We start from the raw sequence: 16,300 nt of genomic DNA on the forward strand, positions 1-16,300 counted from the left end.
CCTAACATCTTTTTTCGAGAAATGTCACCTTGCACGGTAAACAAAAATTGATCAAAATTCAATTATTGACTTTTTCTGACAACAGGTGGTGCTGTAATCATTCGTAAACAGCGTCTCCATGTCGTTGTATGTGAAAACACGAAGTGACCTATATTGTTAATATAGTATATTTGGTTTCAGGGACGTTTCAAGGGGCTTTAAGGGCAATTCAAGGGCTCTCAGGAGCCTTTAAAGAGCGTTGCAAGGGGTTTAAGGAGCGTTTCATTGTCATTTCAGAGTAATTTAAGAGTTTCAGAGTGTTTCAGGAACATTTTCAAGGCGTTCCTAAGAGTTTTAGGGGCGCACACTGGGGCAGGACTGAAAATACACGGAAAAAACCTCTAGCTCGTCGAGATGTCGAGATCCACACTTGGTGTCTTCAGAGAAAATATGTATATGAACAAGGTCGATATTTTGAACGGTGGCATATTTCTCTTACGTTATTCGCATAAAAGTCCTATAAGTCATTTTGGCCATCCTTCATTTTAGCGATATGGTGTCTTCGGCAAAGTTGTTCGGCTTTTATGCTAAAAAAGTTTGCCGAAGCCGTCAAATTTCCAAAGCCTACTATTCTTGAGATATGAGCCGTTTTATAAAATACATACATACCTAAAATCGAGTTTTTTTTCCATTAAATTACGTTTGTAAACAAATTTGATGTCCGTTTTCGAGTTATAATAATGAAAAATACTAAAATAAAATATATATTAAAGAAATTGATTGAAAAAAAACAAAATATGCATTGATTTTTTTATAGAAAGTTCTTGAAAACCACGCAAAATGTATATATGACGTTCTTGCAGTCGGGCAAGTTCGGGCAAGTTTTTTCATCGGCGATAATCTAAGAAATACATAAGCTTTCAAATATTTTTTTTCACCGACATGATATTTGATGATTTTTTTTATTTTTTTTTTTCTTTATTTCTTTATTTGATAGGCTCATTCGCACTAGGCATAACAGAGCCGAACATTCATAATCGTTTAATTACAAATCAATTAAATTTTATAACCCTGCCTGTATAATTCTTCTATCCTTTGAGTCTCCTCATCAAGATATTGCTGACGAAGTGCAGGGTCCTCGACATGGGAGAATGAACAACGACGATATCCATGTGGAGAACGAGCGGGGGGAACATCAGAAACTACTTCGTTGTTATCGCTTTCGCTAGACACGGTGATAGGCGGTACGATTCGTTTGGGTGCATTATTAGCGCTTGTTGTGTCCGAGTCGGTGGAGTCAATTGATCGTTGACGCTTTGATTCCTGTTTAGTGGTGGCTTGATTTTTTGACTTGTTCGTAACAACGGCCGCCGCATTGGACAAAGAGGGCCATTGTTGTTCGGTGAGCGTGGATGAGTTTTTACCATTGTTTGATGTGCTTGGTTGTCGTCGCTGTGTATTTGCTGTGGATGATGCGGCCTCGGAGCAGCGCACCTTGGGATGTTGTTTGCTTCCACAGGTTTGACATGTCTTAATTTGTGCAAAATAAGAAACGTATGTCATTTCTTCGGCAATGGTGATGTACGACGGTATGGATTTGGACAGCTTCATACGTAGTATGCGGATGCCGTTGCTAAGGCCTGGAAAATAACTTTTCCAAACGTCGTTTCGAATTGAAATCACTTCGCCATACTGAGACATATGGCTAGTGATTGTTGCATCATCGATCTCCTCCGGAAGATCGTGAAGACGAACATCGACAGCGCTACTGTCGATATATATTGGCAATAGAATTGCGTGCCGCTTCCCCTCGCAATTCATGTAATGCTTCATGTGGTGGTTTGAAGCGATCCTGATGGCTGCTTCCTCACTATGCATCACCAAGAGAACGGCGTTTCTCACGATGCTGGTTTGAACACTTTTCACTAACGCCATATCTAACTCCAATGCACAATCCAGAAATTGCTTAATGTCAGCAATGCTGGGACGTTTTGGGAGGACTGATGTGTCCAACACAATACAATTCTTCCTCGTCACCGGCATGGTTGCAGAAACGAATTGAAGCACAAAAGAAATGAATACGTGTTGTCTAGCTGAGAGCAGGCTTGATAATCGATGATTTTTTTTTAAATAGCGTTCAAAATTTACTGTTTTGTGTGAATTAGTACAACATTTTTGCAGATATATTACCATGTTGTATGATGCCAAGTGAACCATAAGAAGTATAAATGCAATCTAGCCACATGTTTAGTTATTTTTAAGCTTCAAACAAATTGTTTAACACAAAATGTCCGGTACTTTGGCTCCTAAGAAAAATATGAATTGGGCAACTTTCCATTATACAAGATATTTTTAGCATTAGTGTTGATTTGTTTGAAAGTGCCAAATTTCGTGCACGGGTTCCAAATTTCGTTCAAAATGGGTCCTAATTTCGCTCCTTCTGAAAGACGTAAAATTCGCCTAAATGTGTTAATTTTCAAAACGTAGCATATGTATTATTACCCATGAAACCATAAAGTGTAGATTAAATCGATGTCTGTGACGAAATATGAGTGAATATTTGCTGTTTCCCATATTCGTCCCTGTTGTTTACATTAAGATTTCCAAAAATTATTCTGTAGTTTTAAGGGTTATTATTTTTGACGTTTGTTTCGCTCCTTGATTGACATCTTTATTGAACAATATATTGTTTACTATTTGAATCAAATTTTCACTAATTTACTGATGATCAGTACTGTGAATCCATTCATATTTGAATTGTGGCCATTTACCTTTCTTTTATGTGCCATTAATAGGAACATTCCTAGGGGGTAAGTTCTAGTAAAGTGTCGTCTTCCAAATTTGTGTTCTGGTAATAAGGCTTATGGCAATAATTTGCTTGAATGAAACTAGCCGCTCTCTCAGCAACTACTCTCAATGTTTGCGTAAATAAAAACATCCCGAGCTTACTTAGTATTCCCAAATTTATATGTTTTTTTTTCGTTTTCAACATAGTTTATGAGCAGGCCCTAGCTATTTTTAAACCAATTAAAAGAGTTATTAGAATTATTATTAATAACCGAATCATGTCATGGCCACAAGTACACATGAACCTCTAAAACAAAGTTTTAAAAAAGAATGCACAAAATTAGGGACCCATACAAATAGTGGGTTCCTAATTTCGCCAACAACATAAATGTTGAAACAAAATAAGAAAACAACATTTATAAGTAATTTTGTTACGTATTATAATAAAACATATTAAATTGAAATAATCACACATAAATTGGAATATTTACTCTTGCTGGAGATCGAAATACTTGTTCACTTCCATTAGCGTTGATTTTCTCGTATCTCTTAATATGGTATGTGCTGTTAGAAAACATTTGCAATTTAACATTTGACATAAATCAAATTTTTCATAACTTTTTTTTGTGAATAGTATTGATATTAAATGCAGTTTTGAGGTTATAGCAAATTTTGGATGATTCCGCTGTTAATTAGATAATAATGCACTCAAATGACAGAAGTTGACGAAGTTTGGGCCCGCACGAAATTAGGGGACCCCACGGTATAAAATTAATTTCGTGCCGAAATATGTATATGTTTTGATCAAGATATTCGACTTTAAACATCACAGTAATCCATAACTGTGCATGGACGGTAAATTTACGAATATGTTAACGTATTTTCGTTCTACAGGAAATCTCATTGAAATAACTTTTTTTTGTTATATTTTGAGAATACATATTGCACAAAGGAGGTAAATTCTGATGAGATGGGTTTGGTGATATTACTTCAGCATTTAAAAAAGAACGTTGATTAAATCGTTCTATGAACAAATACATAATTACTGTTTATATTGCTTCAGCATATTGTATAATTCTGCCGGCGTTCTGAAATAACTTTCCAGCAAAAGAACATTGTTGTCATTTATTTTGTATCGAGCATCTTGCCACGGAATAATACCGCCTTCTGGAACTGGTTCTACATTTCCCTTCTTGAACCGTAAATGCCTGCGAGTAAAAGGTAAGTATCCTTCGAAAACGGCAAGATAGCTGCAATACATAAAAGTCAAATATCATATCGTATTGTCAATGTAAGTCTATCCTACCCGGGTAGAGGTGAAGTACTGACGATCAAAACGTGATATTGGTTTGATTGACATAAGAGTTAAAAGATCTGAAAATAATATCTGGAAAATGTTCGTGGAACATCTGAACAATATCAAAATTTGACATTTCGTTTTTTGTTATAATTTATAACTAGTGCCAAGTGAGTTGATGAATGTGCGAAAGCAGTGTCTACGTCCCTTCCCAAAATTATTGTAAAATTCGCCTAAAATCTATATGTGTAGAAATGCTACAAGAAGCTCCAAAAGAAACTGTGGCACTAGTTATAAATTATAACAAAAAACGATAGACAGCTTTACCCTTGAAAAAGGCCAAATAAATTAGGCCGAAACGTCGGGCAATGCCAATTTAATCGTTTGGATTCCCTAGACTGAGAAAGCCAAAATCTCCTAATATCACATTTTGATCTCAATATCAAAATATGCTATTATTGAGCTCTTTTCTTCTACCCGGGTAGAAACCAAAAACCTAAAAACTACTTACTCTTCATCATCCCGATAAATGCGCAATACGTAACGGTTGACCACCATACGAATAGCAACGTTTGCCAAGAAGAAGAATCCCAAAAATATCAGCAAATCACTTTCATTTGCAGTTAATGACCCGTAATCGAACTCGAACGGAACGGACATGGTATGGAAATCGTGCAGATATCCATAGACGGTAATGCCACTAACGGCCGCGAAACTGAATGAAGTTACCAAATTGCAGGCTGAAAGAAAAACAATTCGTAGTGGTATTAGGCAATTTTTTATTATTTTATCAATGTATGTATATTATCTTAACAATTTGTTTTATAGTTGATCATTCATTTGCAATCAGTTACATTCACTTGATGTTAACTCGCTTCAGAAACATCGCAATGATGATACGATGCATTGTATCAAAAATCCGAGCAAAAATCAATGTATGGAACCTGTGAGAACTTTCTTCTGGAAGGAGATTTTTTTTCCCCTGATGCGGGCTTCGTGCAAGTGTCTCTGCTTACGGGTCCGCAAAACCGCCCTCCATACAGGAGAATGACTGACCACTAACAACTTGTTAGTGGTCAGCAGTGCTGAAAAATTCATTTCGCCATATCTAAATTCAATCACCTACAGCTCATTTTAGAAGCTGAACCTGAGAATATGGTACCTATATGAAAAACTTGTGCAACTAGACCAGTTCTGCAAGAAAGTCACGGAAAAGCCGTTATTTTTCGAATATTTAAGGTAAATGTCACGGACTACCTTCGAAAAATGGCAATGATATTCACGGTCAATATAATTTGGCATTTTTCAAAGGTAGTTCGTGACATTTACATTAAATAATCGAAAAATAGCGTTTTTTCCGTGACTTTCTTGCAGAACTGGTCTAGTTGCAAAAGTTTTTCATATACCATATTCTCAAGTTTAGCTTCTAAAATGAGCTGTAGGTGGTTGAATTTAGATATGACGAAATGAAATTTTCAGCACTGCTAACAACAGCACAATCTTGATCAAATCGTTTTTTAGATGATTCTAGTGCTATAGGCAGCCCCCTTACTACAATAGATCATCATCACCAAAAAAAAAGTATGATAGTCCAATATGGGATGTAGTCTGCAATACATCAACTTCAAATAATTTCGACAATGATTTTTCATAAGGGCCTAACTGACTTGATCGATTTTTCTTCATCGACTCTCTCTTTCGCTAATAACTTGATCAAAACAACCAAAATCATTATTCTCTTTGTTTCTGTAGGAAAATGTAGTCGTCTTTTTCGCATTTCACGTTCTGTGATAACACAAAGAGAGGATCGATGAAGAGAACTCGAAAATGTCAGTTGGGCCCAAATGAAAAATCAGTGTCGATTTAAATAATTTCAATTCAATTTAAATAATTTCAAATAAATTCAAATAATTTAAAATTTAATAATTAATATTTAATAGTATATTTTACGAGCCGATTTTATGAATGAAATTTTGACAGGAGGTAGCGTCCCGTGAGAATCAATATAATCATCAACATTAGTCCTGTTCAACGATGTAGGTTGAACTTGCTCGAAGTTGCTGCATCTTGCTCTTACCCATTTGTTGATAAATAGGTAAGAGAAAAATGCAGCAACTTCGAGCAAGTTCAACCTGCGTCGTTGAACAGGACTATTGTTGTCACTTCGTTAGAGTCAACAAACGGGTAATGCCTGGTTTACATTGGTCAACTGAAACGAGCATTTCACTTGCCAACTTCTCAAATATATTCATTCGAAACGAATGCTGTGTTTAGATTTAGCAAACGACTCGAACGGCCACTTGCATACTCTTGAATGCATTTCAGTTGAAGCAAGTGTTTACATTGATCAATTCACGCGGTGTGTAAGCAAACTGAATTGAATTCAGCTCATCTGACAGATAACTTGGATTCAACTCACATGAATCGCAGGTTCAGACGGGGCAAGTGAGATGATTACGTTTGACTTGAACGGAAAAGTTCAACATGTTCAACTTTCGTTCAAGTCAAGTCAGTTGCTCAAGTGAAATGAACGGTGGTGTTTACACGTTCAATTCGCATTCAATTGGGTGTTTTCAACTGACTGGAATCAAGTCACTTGCACCGTCTAAGCCAGGCAACTTAATAGAAATAATTCTAATAGCAACTTCGAGCAAGTTCAACCTCGTGCCTACGTCGTTGAACAGGACTACTCTCTAAAATAAAAACTCTCATTTTTGAGTAGCGCCCATGCCGCACAAGGACTGTGTTGGAAACACACATTTTTTAAAATTGCTCGTACGCTCACATTTTTGCAAAATATCAATATTTTTCGGTATTTGAAGGTGGTTTATAAACCCAGTGAGGTTGCCATGTCGAAATTATTGCAAAATACATGTTCATGTGAGCGTACGAGCATTTAAAAAAAATGTGTGTTTCCAACACAGTCATGTGCGGCATGGATGTTTACTAAAAATGTGCAGGCCGAACACATTTTTGAGCGTAGCCGTTTTTGCGTGAAAAATGCAGCAACCTGCAGTTCAATCTGCGTCATTGAACAGGACTATTGTTGTCACTTCGTTAGAGTCAACAAACGGGTAAGAGTAGGATGCAGCAACTTCGAGCAAGTTCAACCTCGTGCCTACGTCGTTGAACAGAACAATTGATATTCACACTAACGGGCTTGGACGCGACCTCTTGTCAAATTTTCATTCATGAAATGAGCGATCACCTGATCCGAAACGTCTCGTAAAATGGCTCATACACTGAGGAAGATTCTATAGTGCAAATAACCATATAGAGTGGACCGGGGCAAGATGGGTCACCTAAGGATAGTTCATCATAACTTTGTAAATACAAATCGTATTGGTTTATATTCGTCCTCTACTCTTTGATACACTAATTAGCTATGCTAAAAGGCGATAAAAAGTTTATTAAGTACAAAATATGATGTTAAAAAGTTTTAAAAAGTGACCGATTAAGCGCCGTGAGAAAAGTGCGGGGCAAGATGGATCACCTTTTAAGTAATTCACATTTTCTCAACGAAAAACGACAAAATATAAGAATTGTTTCGTATTCATATATGCTCCATATCTATACTGAGTGATCAAGAGCTACTAGTAAACATTTTATAAATTTATTTAGAAAATATAAAACTTCATGATTTTAGTGGTACTAAGACGACTTGAAAATCGATGTTTTCACTAAAGAATTATCATAATTTTATGTTATAATTTCAGGCGTTCATTCCGCTTGATTGAAGTGAGTTATGAGATAGTCTTGTAATAAAAAATAAATAACTTTTAAATGCTCCAAAAATACGCTCAAGATCGAAGGTGACCCATCTTGCCCCGCGGTCGTTTATATGGAGATTATATGAAATGTATCGCATAAGAAAAACAGCTAAAATCATTTTATTTTTTATTTCCAATGAGAGTGAATAATTTTTCAATCAATACCCTAAACTTTTGTATATTCATGCTGGTCTGGTCACCTAACAAAATTATTAACATAGGGTATTGGTTCCCTTATTAGGCATGTGGCTCCCATTTTCATCTCACGAAAAACAAAGGATTGAAGCGCTGTTTGTTTTGTTTCTCATTTTTGTATTTTTTGTTATAAGTGAGCACCCATGAAAACAAACAGAACGGAGTCAATCGGTGCCGTAATCACTTGTTTTCGAATAGGATGAAAATGGGAGCATGAGATTACTGATGGCACACATACCCTAATTGATGATTTGATGTTGCATGAAAAAGAAAAAGAACGATGGTGTTTAACCGTTTCCTTCCCACGACTTTGAACGACTATTTCTATACCAAGAAAGCGTTTTTAAAAAAGTGCTTGAACAAAAGTTATTGCTAATTGGTCAAATTTTTCGAAATCAACGAAAAAAAAAATTAGTTGTAAATCAATAGCATTTTGATTGTTTATCAATAGTTTCACTATTGAAACAAGTAGTTGAGTGTTGGGTTTACCTAATGAGATTACAATCATATTCTGAAAGCTATTGCATCGTATTCATCTGATTCCGTTTGTCTCGAGTTCGTCGAAAATCGATGGTGCTCTAGAGCAACCATGGGAAGTAGATGGTTAAAAAAATGCTATCCCTATCTCACAGGGGAAGTTTTTAAAATGCCTCTATAAAATCTAAAACAAAATCTAATTAAAAACGGTTTTATGTACGGTGTTAGACTTTGAACGGACTACAAATTAAGTACCTTATCAAGAAAAAAATGTTAAATTTAAATTTATACGTTCAATATGTGGTCCTTCCAAAGTCTAACACCGTACTTCAAACCGTTTTTAATTAGATTTTGTTTTAGATTTGATAGAGGCATTTCAAAATCTTCCCCTGTGTTATACACTCAGCGAAAAAACTAGCGAAATTCATCGAAATACCTTATGAAAATTTGCTATAACTAATTCTTATGGAAGGCATAAAAATACTGTTCGGAATAGTCGGAAATACACCACCGTTTCGTAGCAGCTTACTAGCAGCTCAAACTGAAAATTTTAATTTGATTAGTTTCTCCTCATTTAAAAAATTATGGTCTCACTTACAGAGATAGTTTCTCCTATGTGCCTTTTACAGCGAGTGATCCACGACACCTCTATACCAACTAATCCAACACTAGGCTAAAGACAATTTGAATAATTTATCAAAAATGTAGATACTCACTTTGAATATTTATATAATTCACCTAGTTTAAAAGATTTTTCTAGCTGAGCTCTAGATTTGCCTTTCAGTATAACCTAAATTGAAACATTAGTGTTGTTTATATGATTTCTTCAGTTATGCCAGCAGTTATGTATATCAATCCTACCGAGTAACACTGTAACTGCCCGTCGCTTATAACACCTTTTGATTTAATTCTCAAGCAAATATAATTTCTTCAAAAAACTCTTAATTTAAGGCCGCACGGGACGACGTGTAATTTTCCCTATCTTCCCTCTCTTTCTATCAATTTGCCTCGCGATTTTGAAGAAGCAAATATCAATTTCCACTGCATTGACGTAGCTGAAACTTTAGTCGATTGTGCACCACAAGTGAGCAAATGAACGATCAAATTTCTAGTCAATAATATGAAGTAGAAGTTGAGATTTGCATCTTACTAGCAACAGAGCAATGGCGGACGATTCAACCACCGTCCCGTCCGGCCTTAATTTCATTCCGAAACCACACTTGATTCTACAGCTCAATTTCAGTTTGTTTTGATTTAGTTTTCCTACACCTAGTTTATTCGCTCGCATCATAGTACTCAACAACCTCGTATCGCACAAGACCGGCATTTGAGCTAAACCGTGCGGCCAGCACAGTGGTTCCTTCACAAATACCTTATGAAAATTGATCGTGCTTGCTATGACCAATTTCATAAGAAAGACTTATGAAAAGAACAAAAAAATCTTAAAATGAAGCAGACTGGATTCGATCCATGAACGTCGGGATTACCGAGCCCGTGTTTTATCCACACGGCTACCGACGCTTGAGAATTATATGTTGCTAAACATGAATAAAAGCCAAGCTGTGAGCCGATTCTACGTCATAGAGTGACCTTATGAAATTCATCCGAATCATTATGAATTATTTAAAGGCCGTTTCATAAGTTGGGCCTTATGGAAATCTTAAGGTTATTTGGCTGAGTGTAGGGATAGGATTTTTTCAAAACACCATCGTTCTTCTTCTTCTTCTTCATGCAACATCAAATCACCAATCAAAACATGAGTATGTAATGCGCCCGAAAGTGACACTTAGGGTCTGTGTCAATTGGCGAATTAAAATTAATTTTCACTTAAACTTGACAGTTCGATAATTATTTCCTTAGGAGAACTGTCAAGTTTAAGTGTTGAACTGTCAAATTTAAGTAAAAATTAATTTTAATTCGTCAATTGACACAGACCCTTAGGGGCTGTCCATAAACCACGTGGTCATTGGGGGGGGGGGGGGGGGGTTCGGCCAATGACCATTTTGTATGGACAAATAAAAAATTTTGTATGGACTAATGACCACGCGGGGGGGGGTTGAAAAGTCCCAAAAAAATGACCACGTGGTTTATGGACAGCCCCTTAGAGTGACTGGAAGGGAGAGTGGCGTCATGTTCCGATTTTGACAGGTTTCCTGCTCGTTTGGAACGGGAATTTGTATGGATTTGACAGATGAGCGCTGTTCCAATTTTGACATTGACGCCACTCTCCCTTCCAGTCACTCTAGTGGGTCTTGCCCCGCCCCATCCTATTTGATCACCCACCCATAGGATACTGCAAGATGACGTCACGAAGCCGTGCACTGACAGTTCAGCGAGCTTGTTTACATAGACTTAGTCTCTGGCGGAGATCCGGCAAAACTGTTTTTCGATGTAATTTCAGTAAAACGGTAATTAGACGATTGGTTTTGTACTAGTAGAGTTGAATATAATGGATATTTCCGTACCATAATGGTTTGGGGATGAAAAACGTAAATTTGATTTTAGCCGCTCATTAAAAATTCTAACACCTTGTAAACAAGCTCGCTGAACTGTCAGACAAAGTGAGGTTAGATCAGGTGCTTGCAGTACTCTATAGTGCTATTATTTTACGAGCGCATCCAGCAGCGACCAGTAAAGTTTGCTGCAATGATGGAGGGCTGCCAAACGGGGTATAGAAGCGCACACTCAAAATACAGTCGAGCCTCCATGAGTCGATGTTCCTTGACTCGATATCGACTCATGGAGGTATTTTTTTCCATACTGAAAAATAATTTCTGGGTTACTATGATGGTCCCCCCAAAAAACTTTCCAAAGGATTTTTTTTCCACTACTCGATGTTTCCTTGAGTCGATGGCCCCTTCAATATCGACTCATGGAGGTTTTACTGTAATTTAAACGTCAATGCTACGTGAAAAATTATGTAAGCTGCCGTTTTCGTCACTCAACTGAGATTTACCGGACCCATATGGCACTCACGTTGCGCCTTAGTAAACGGCACTGATGTTTGTAGTACAAGCTACGTGATTTTTCACGTAGCGTATTTCCGCCTACTTTTCACGTCAATGCTACGTGATTGTTGGGTGAAAATGAGTGCTCCACTGCCACTCAAAAGTGTAAACAATAATTTCTTACCTAAAATTTTAGTTAGCAAGCAGCAGCAACAATCATCACTTCATCTTCTCGAGTATGTACAGGTTTTTATATAACTATTGTCGGGTCGCCACCAAACCGGACTTCGCACAATCAAGTCGCGACGCGACCCAACTCGCGACGTTTTTAAATCATGTCAAAGGTAGTGCGCATCCTTCCCGTTGTTGTCAGCAACACAGCGCACTAGATGCGAAACAGTTGCGACACTTGTGGACCAAGAAAATGGCAATTTTTGATTGAATGTCGGTCTTGATTCCAACCGGATAGACAATATTTCAGTAACAAATTTTGAAAACGCCGTATAATCAATGGTGTAGCATTGATTATACGTCGTTTTCAAAATTTGTTACTGATTTAATTGTTTTAGGGCTCATTGAAAAGATTATGTGGGGAATTTCAGGTACGGATAGCACTGACTAGGCACCGAGACACGGAGACCAGAGCATGCGGAGATCAAGTCTATTAAAAGTCACACGTCCTTTCTTTGTTACCAAGTGCCAAAAAATTTGTTATTTAACAAACTTAATTCAAATTTTCATGTATACATAATTGAAATATATGGACACATTATATACAAAATTTAGCATTCTGCTTTTATGTACCGTAGCATCACCTAATTTCAATCACATTTTTTCAGTTCTTAATCCAATTTATTGAATGTTGCTTTCATAACAAAACGCGCTGCCAACTTCCACTCGGCATTTCTGAATCATCGCAACGAATCAAGCACCGCCTCTGCTGCTGTTTGTGTTAGTGAGACCGGAGAAACGTCAGACTCCCGCCTGCTGATTGGCTGCGACGACTCTGGCGACGGTTTCATCCGCGACGGATTCAAATCGTCGCGTTCGATAAGGGGGGAAACCGTCAAAACAAATGGGGTGAATGAAATTAGGAACCGAGAAAAGTGATTGGAATAGTTATGTCCCGGTACATCTTTTGAAATGAAAAGTTAATTAAAAGGATGCCAGGCAATAACCATTAAAAGCCTCCAGTAAAACTTATCTTAATTTCCACGTAGCTGCTACGTGAAATCTTAGTGACCTTGAGATACGAGGAATTGAGTTCCGTCACTCACAATCCTCGTAGCTGTTACGTGGAAAGTGCGATGGAAAAAATTTACGTATGTTTTCACGTACGAACGACGTGAAGAATTTTCAGAGTGCACCATTAAAGGTGCTCTAAGGTGTGTAATAGACTGATTACCCCTGTGCAACATCTCACGTTACGATACAATAATGTAGCACGTCATGCAGTCTGTCACGCACGTGCTACGATGCGACAAAACCGCCGTCCTCAAAAGAAAACATAAACACAAAAGTGCAAGACAGCATCATGATTTTGTGTTGTTTTTGAAAAAAAAGTGCAGTGATATTCAGAAACCAAAATGAATATTTTACCTAAAAAGAGGTAAGTAAGATCTGCACTAGCTCATGCATGAAACCACACTTTAAAATTATCCATCTACAGCTGGCACGTCCGCAACAAGGACAACATTGCCCGGGTTCGGCGCGATGAAGCCAAAGCAGCCGAAGAGGAAAAGGAACGCCAGCGAAGGATTGCCCTGGCCGATCAGGAAGCCAAAATCGATTTCCTGCGACAAAAAGCGCGAGCCAAAGGACAAGCAACGGATTGTTTGAAAGAAGTTGGAACAAGTGCCAGCGAAATCGATAAACGTTTGCAACGCAAGGAGCATGTTAACTTTTTTGAAAACCTGGAAAGCGGAAAGGACGATGGAGTCAAAAGGAAGAACGTGGAACACGAGAAGGAAAAGAAGCAGGAACAGGAAAAGTATGAAAAGCAGATTGGATATTTGACCTATCTGGGACAGGATACGAACGAGGCGCTGGGGAAGAGAGACTGGTACGATGTTGCTCCGAAAAGAGATGACGACCTGGATAAGGACGGCAAACGGATAGAAGTCGGCTTGAAGACAAAGGACTACAATGATCCACTGAATGTCATGCGTCGATATTTGCCGGAAATGCGTACCAAATCGGTTCCCAAGGCAGAAGAAAAGGATAAGGATGAAGCAGAAATAAAGCCATCATCAAGCAAGTTCGCCTATCAATCTTTGACAGGTAAAACTAAAAAAAGTTCCAAGCGGAAAAGATCCAGCAGTTCTTCAAGTAGCTCAAGCGCAGAGCCAAAACGAAAGAAAAAGCGGAAGCATCATCACAAGAAACACAAAAAGAAAGACAAAAAGAAGCACAAGAAACGAAACAAGTCTATCAGCTCGGATTCCGAAGATGAGGAAACACGACAAGCCAGAAAGCAGAAGCTTGAAACTCTCCGGAAGGAACGTTTGCTCCGCGAACAGGAGGAAAAAGTTCGAACGGAAAAATTGCTTGCCAAATTGCGAGGAGTACCGGATGCTGAAGCGCCCAAACAACCGCCACCGCCAACAGGACCAGTCGTCAAGCAGAAATATAATTCCCAGTTCAATCCGGAGTTGGCAAAGCAGAATTTTGAATGAATTGGTTATTAAAAACTGTTCTAATCATGAGCATTAAACTTATTATTTTGATCGATGACTATTACAATGGTAATCAATTTCAGATACTACTCCATTTTTGCCAGGATTGGATTAGCATTACGACTTTGATGCTAAATTCACTGCCTGTAAATTAACCCCGTTAATTACAGATTAACGGAAATGTGCCCATCCCTGGTAACATTTAAAATGTTAAGGCAAATTTATTAAGAGAAACTCTAGCTATAACTGTGATAAACTATTTTATTTCAGCCATTCAAAGGTATTTTCCGAACCATTTGTGATCTACCGGCGATAACCATTTGTGACATCCCCCCAAGTTATTCTGGATAATGTACTTGAACGTGTACGGATTGAGGTTCTCCCGTTTTAGCCGCTCCTCCTCCGCCTGCATCTCCTCCAGCATTTCCTGCGACACTACCATAGCCTTGAAGGGTAACTTGTGGCAGACCGTTTCCAAGATCGGTTTCACCTCGGCAAATTCGCACTTTCCGGCCATCTCCACGATCACCCGGCCACTCTTGATGGGCGTCACGTAGTGATCGATGGCCGACTTGCCTCCACCCATCCGCTGGCCTTGGCCCTTTTTAGTAATCGGCTGCCATGGAGCATCGACCCGCCAGATGGCAAACATCCGATTGATGTCCATCTTCCGGCCAATGCCCAAACGCATCATTTCAAAATGACCCCATCGCAAACGGCCACCTCCCGTGGCCACAATTCCGTATTGCTTGTACAGCAGCGTATTGTGCACCATTTCCGGACCGCGCATGAATTTTAGCTTCTTTTGCATCTTGGGCGCTTTCATGTTTGTCGGCAAGATGGGCACTTTGTCCATGAATCGTAATTTCGGACGATCCGGCATAACAACATCTAAAACAGTAGAGAAATCATTATATTTCATGCTCACCGAAACAGCAGCCAAATTTCATAAGTAAACTTACTTTTGTATTCAATGGGTGGTGCAAAGTGCTTGAGGGTGGCAATTTGTTGGTTATGTGCTTGTCTTAGAAGTCCTAAAACAACAGTACTTTGAGTAGATTTCAAGAAAACTCCACGATTGATAGTTACCTGACAATAGTTTCCCACAAATGCTACTCTTAGATAACATTTTAACACTACTAATTACAAATTAAATGATAAAAATTACTCCGGCACTTCAGTTTTGCTACGCGAGAAATCAATGTTTTGTAATGTTTGCGTAAGAGAAACGTCAGACAACTTTGATAACCGACCACGGCGAGGCGCTTCTGTTGACAGCAAAACAGCTGATTGACTAACCGGCGCAAATTGCAGAAAAAAACGATTCAACGTTTATGTTGCCACTTACCGGACAGATAGTATTCCATTGGGGCCCGGTAGATAAGCCGGAACGCTTCCGGTACGTTATCCCTCGCACGATACCGTTCTTCTTTCATGGTCCGTGGTCCGCATAGCGGAGGAAAACTCGTCACAATCGGCCGAACACTGTGATGTAAGAATTTCAAGTAGAAGGGACTCAAATAATGACCGTAAAACTCTACCTACCTTAGCTGAAGCGGACATATTTTGGTTGAGTTGAGTAGGGGTAAAGTAATTGCACTTTTGAGAAACGAAAACTTGATTAATCGTGTTAACATATTGCAAAAATAAACAATTTCGGTAATCTTTCAAGACCAGTTTCAAAACGCGTGAGGTGTTTGTTTACAAAATTTCGCACTTTTATCTTGCCCGCCGATGCCTTTCCGTTGAATCCCGCCTTGATGAGGTCGTTCGAGTATTACGCTACTCCTTGGCAGGAATAATTGTAGATCAACATTTGAAAAGGGAATATTTACATACAAGCATCGGCCTTTTCAGTTGACAGGTCCGTGTATGCCACTGTTTACAACTGCCGAACAAAGGCGCAAACGCTCTCTTTTTGGCACAGACCTACTGGTCCATATCGAAGACGCAAACGATGACCTGTCATTTTCATAGGAGAACTGTCAAAGGCCGTCCCCAAGGCCGTTCCTATTTTTGCAAAAGCTGGAAATGTTAAAAGTTCAATATATATTGCAAAACGATCGTTTTAGCCAAAACACAATCATGCCAAAATTTGAAGTCCGTATCTCAAGGCTAAGTAGTCCCCCAAGGGGCCTAAAGTTCTCAAAAATTGTAGATTTCAAAAATAAA

General features: G+C 38.4%; 4 protein-coding genes and 1 long non-coding RNA gene across 5 annotated transcripts in view; 2 read left to right on the forward strand and 3 right to left on the reverse strand.

The window, feature by feature from the left end:
• Positions 1-16,300, forward strand: part of LOC134288187 (uncharacterized) — a 504,266-nt gene that overhangs the window by 48,210 nt on the left and 439,756 nt on the right. The gene's annotated exons all lie outside the window — the stretch shown is intronic.
• Positions 3,781-15,861, reverse strand: LOC109408578 (uncharacterized). The gene is made up of 4 exons (XM_062852184.1): positions 15,674-15,861; positions 15,477-15,613; positions 4,575-4,803; positions 3,781-4,016 (listed from the first exon to the last, which is right to left on the reverse strand). The coding sequence occupies exons 1-4, from the start codon at positions 15,763-15,765 to the stop codon at positions 3,809-3,811; spliced, it is 666 nt and encodes a 221-aa protein (XP_062708168.1). The 5' UTR covers positions 15,766-15,861; the 3' UTR covers positions 3,781-3,808.
• On the reverse strand, positions 8,946-9,455 carry LOC109408579 (uncharacterized). Its single transcript, XR_009997803.1, has 3 exons — positions 9,367-9,455; positions 9,244-9,295; positions 8,946-9,178 (listed from the first exon to the last, which is right to left on the reverse strand). It is a non-coding gene; the product is annotated as an uncharacterized LOC109408579 (long non-coding RNA).
• On the forward strand, positions 12,876-14,158 carry LOC109423860 (leukocyte receptor cluster member 1 homolog). The gene is made up of 2 exons (XM_019698897.3): positions 12,876-13,062; positions 13,123-14,158. The coding sequence occupies exons 1-2, from the start codon at positions 13,040-13,042 to the stop codon at positions 14,126-14,128; spliced, it is 1,029 nt and encodes a 342-aa protein (XP_019554442.3). The 5' UTR covers positions 12,876-13,039; the 3' UTR covers positions 14,129-14,158.
• On the reverse strand, positions 14,370-15,376 carry LOC109423861 (large ribosomal subunit protein uL16m). Its single transcript, XM_019698898.3, has 3 exons — positions 15,218-15,376; positions 15,091-15,162; positions 14,370-15,019 (listed from the first exon to the last, which is right to left on the reverse strand). The coding sequence occupies exons 1-3, from the start codon at positions 15,255-15,257 to the stop codon at positions 14,403-14,405; spliced, it is 729 nt and encodes a 242-aa protein (XP_019554443.2). The 5' UTR covers positions 15,258-15,376; the 3' UTR covers positions 14,370-14,402.

This window comes from Aedes albopictus, chromosome 2 (assembly GCF_035046485.1).
Source record: "Aedes albopictus strain Foshan chromosome 2, AalbF5, whole genome shotgun sequence".
Classification (NCBI taxonomy): domain Eukaryota; kingdom Metazoa; phylum Arthropoda; class Insecta; order Diptera; family Culicidae; genus Aedes; species Aedes albopictus.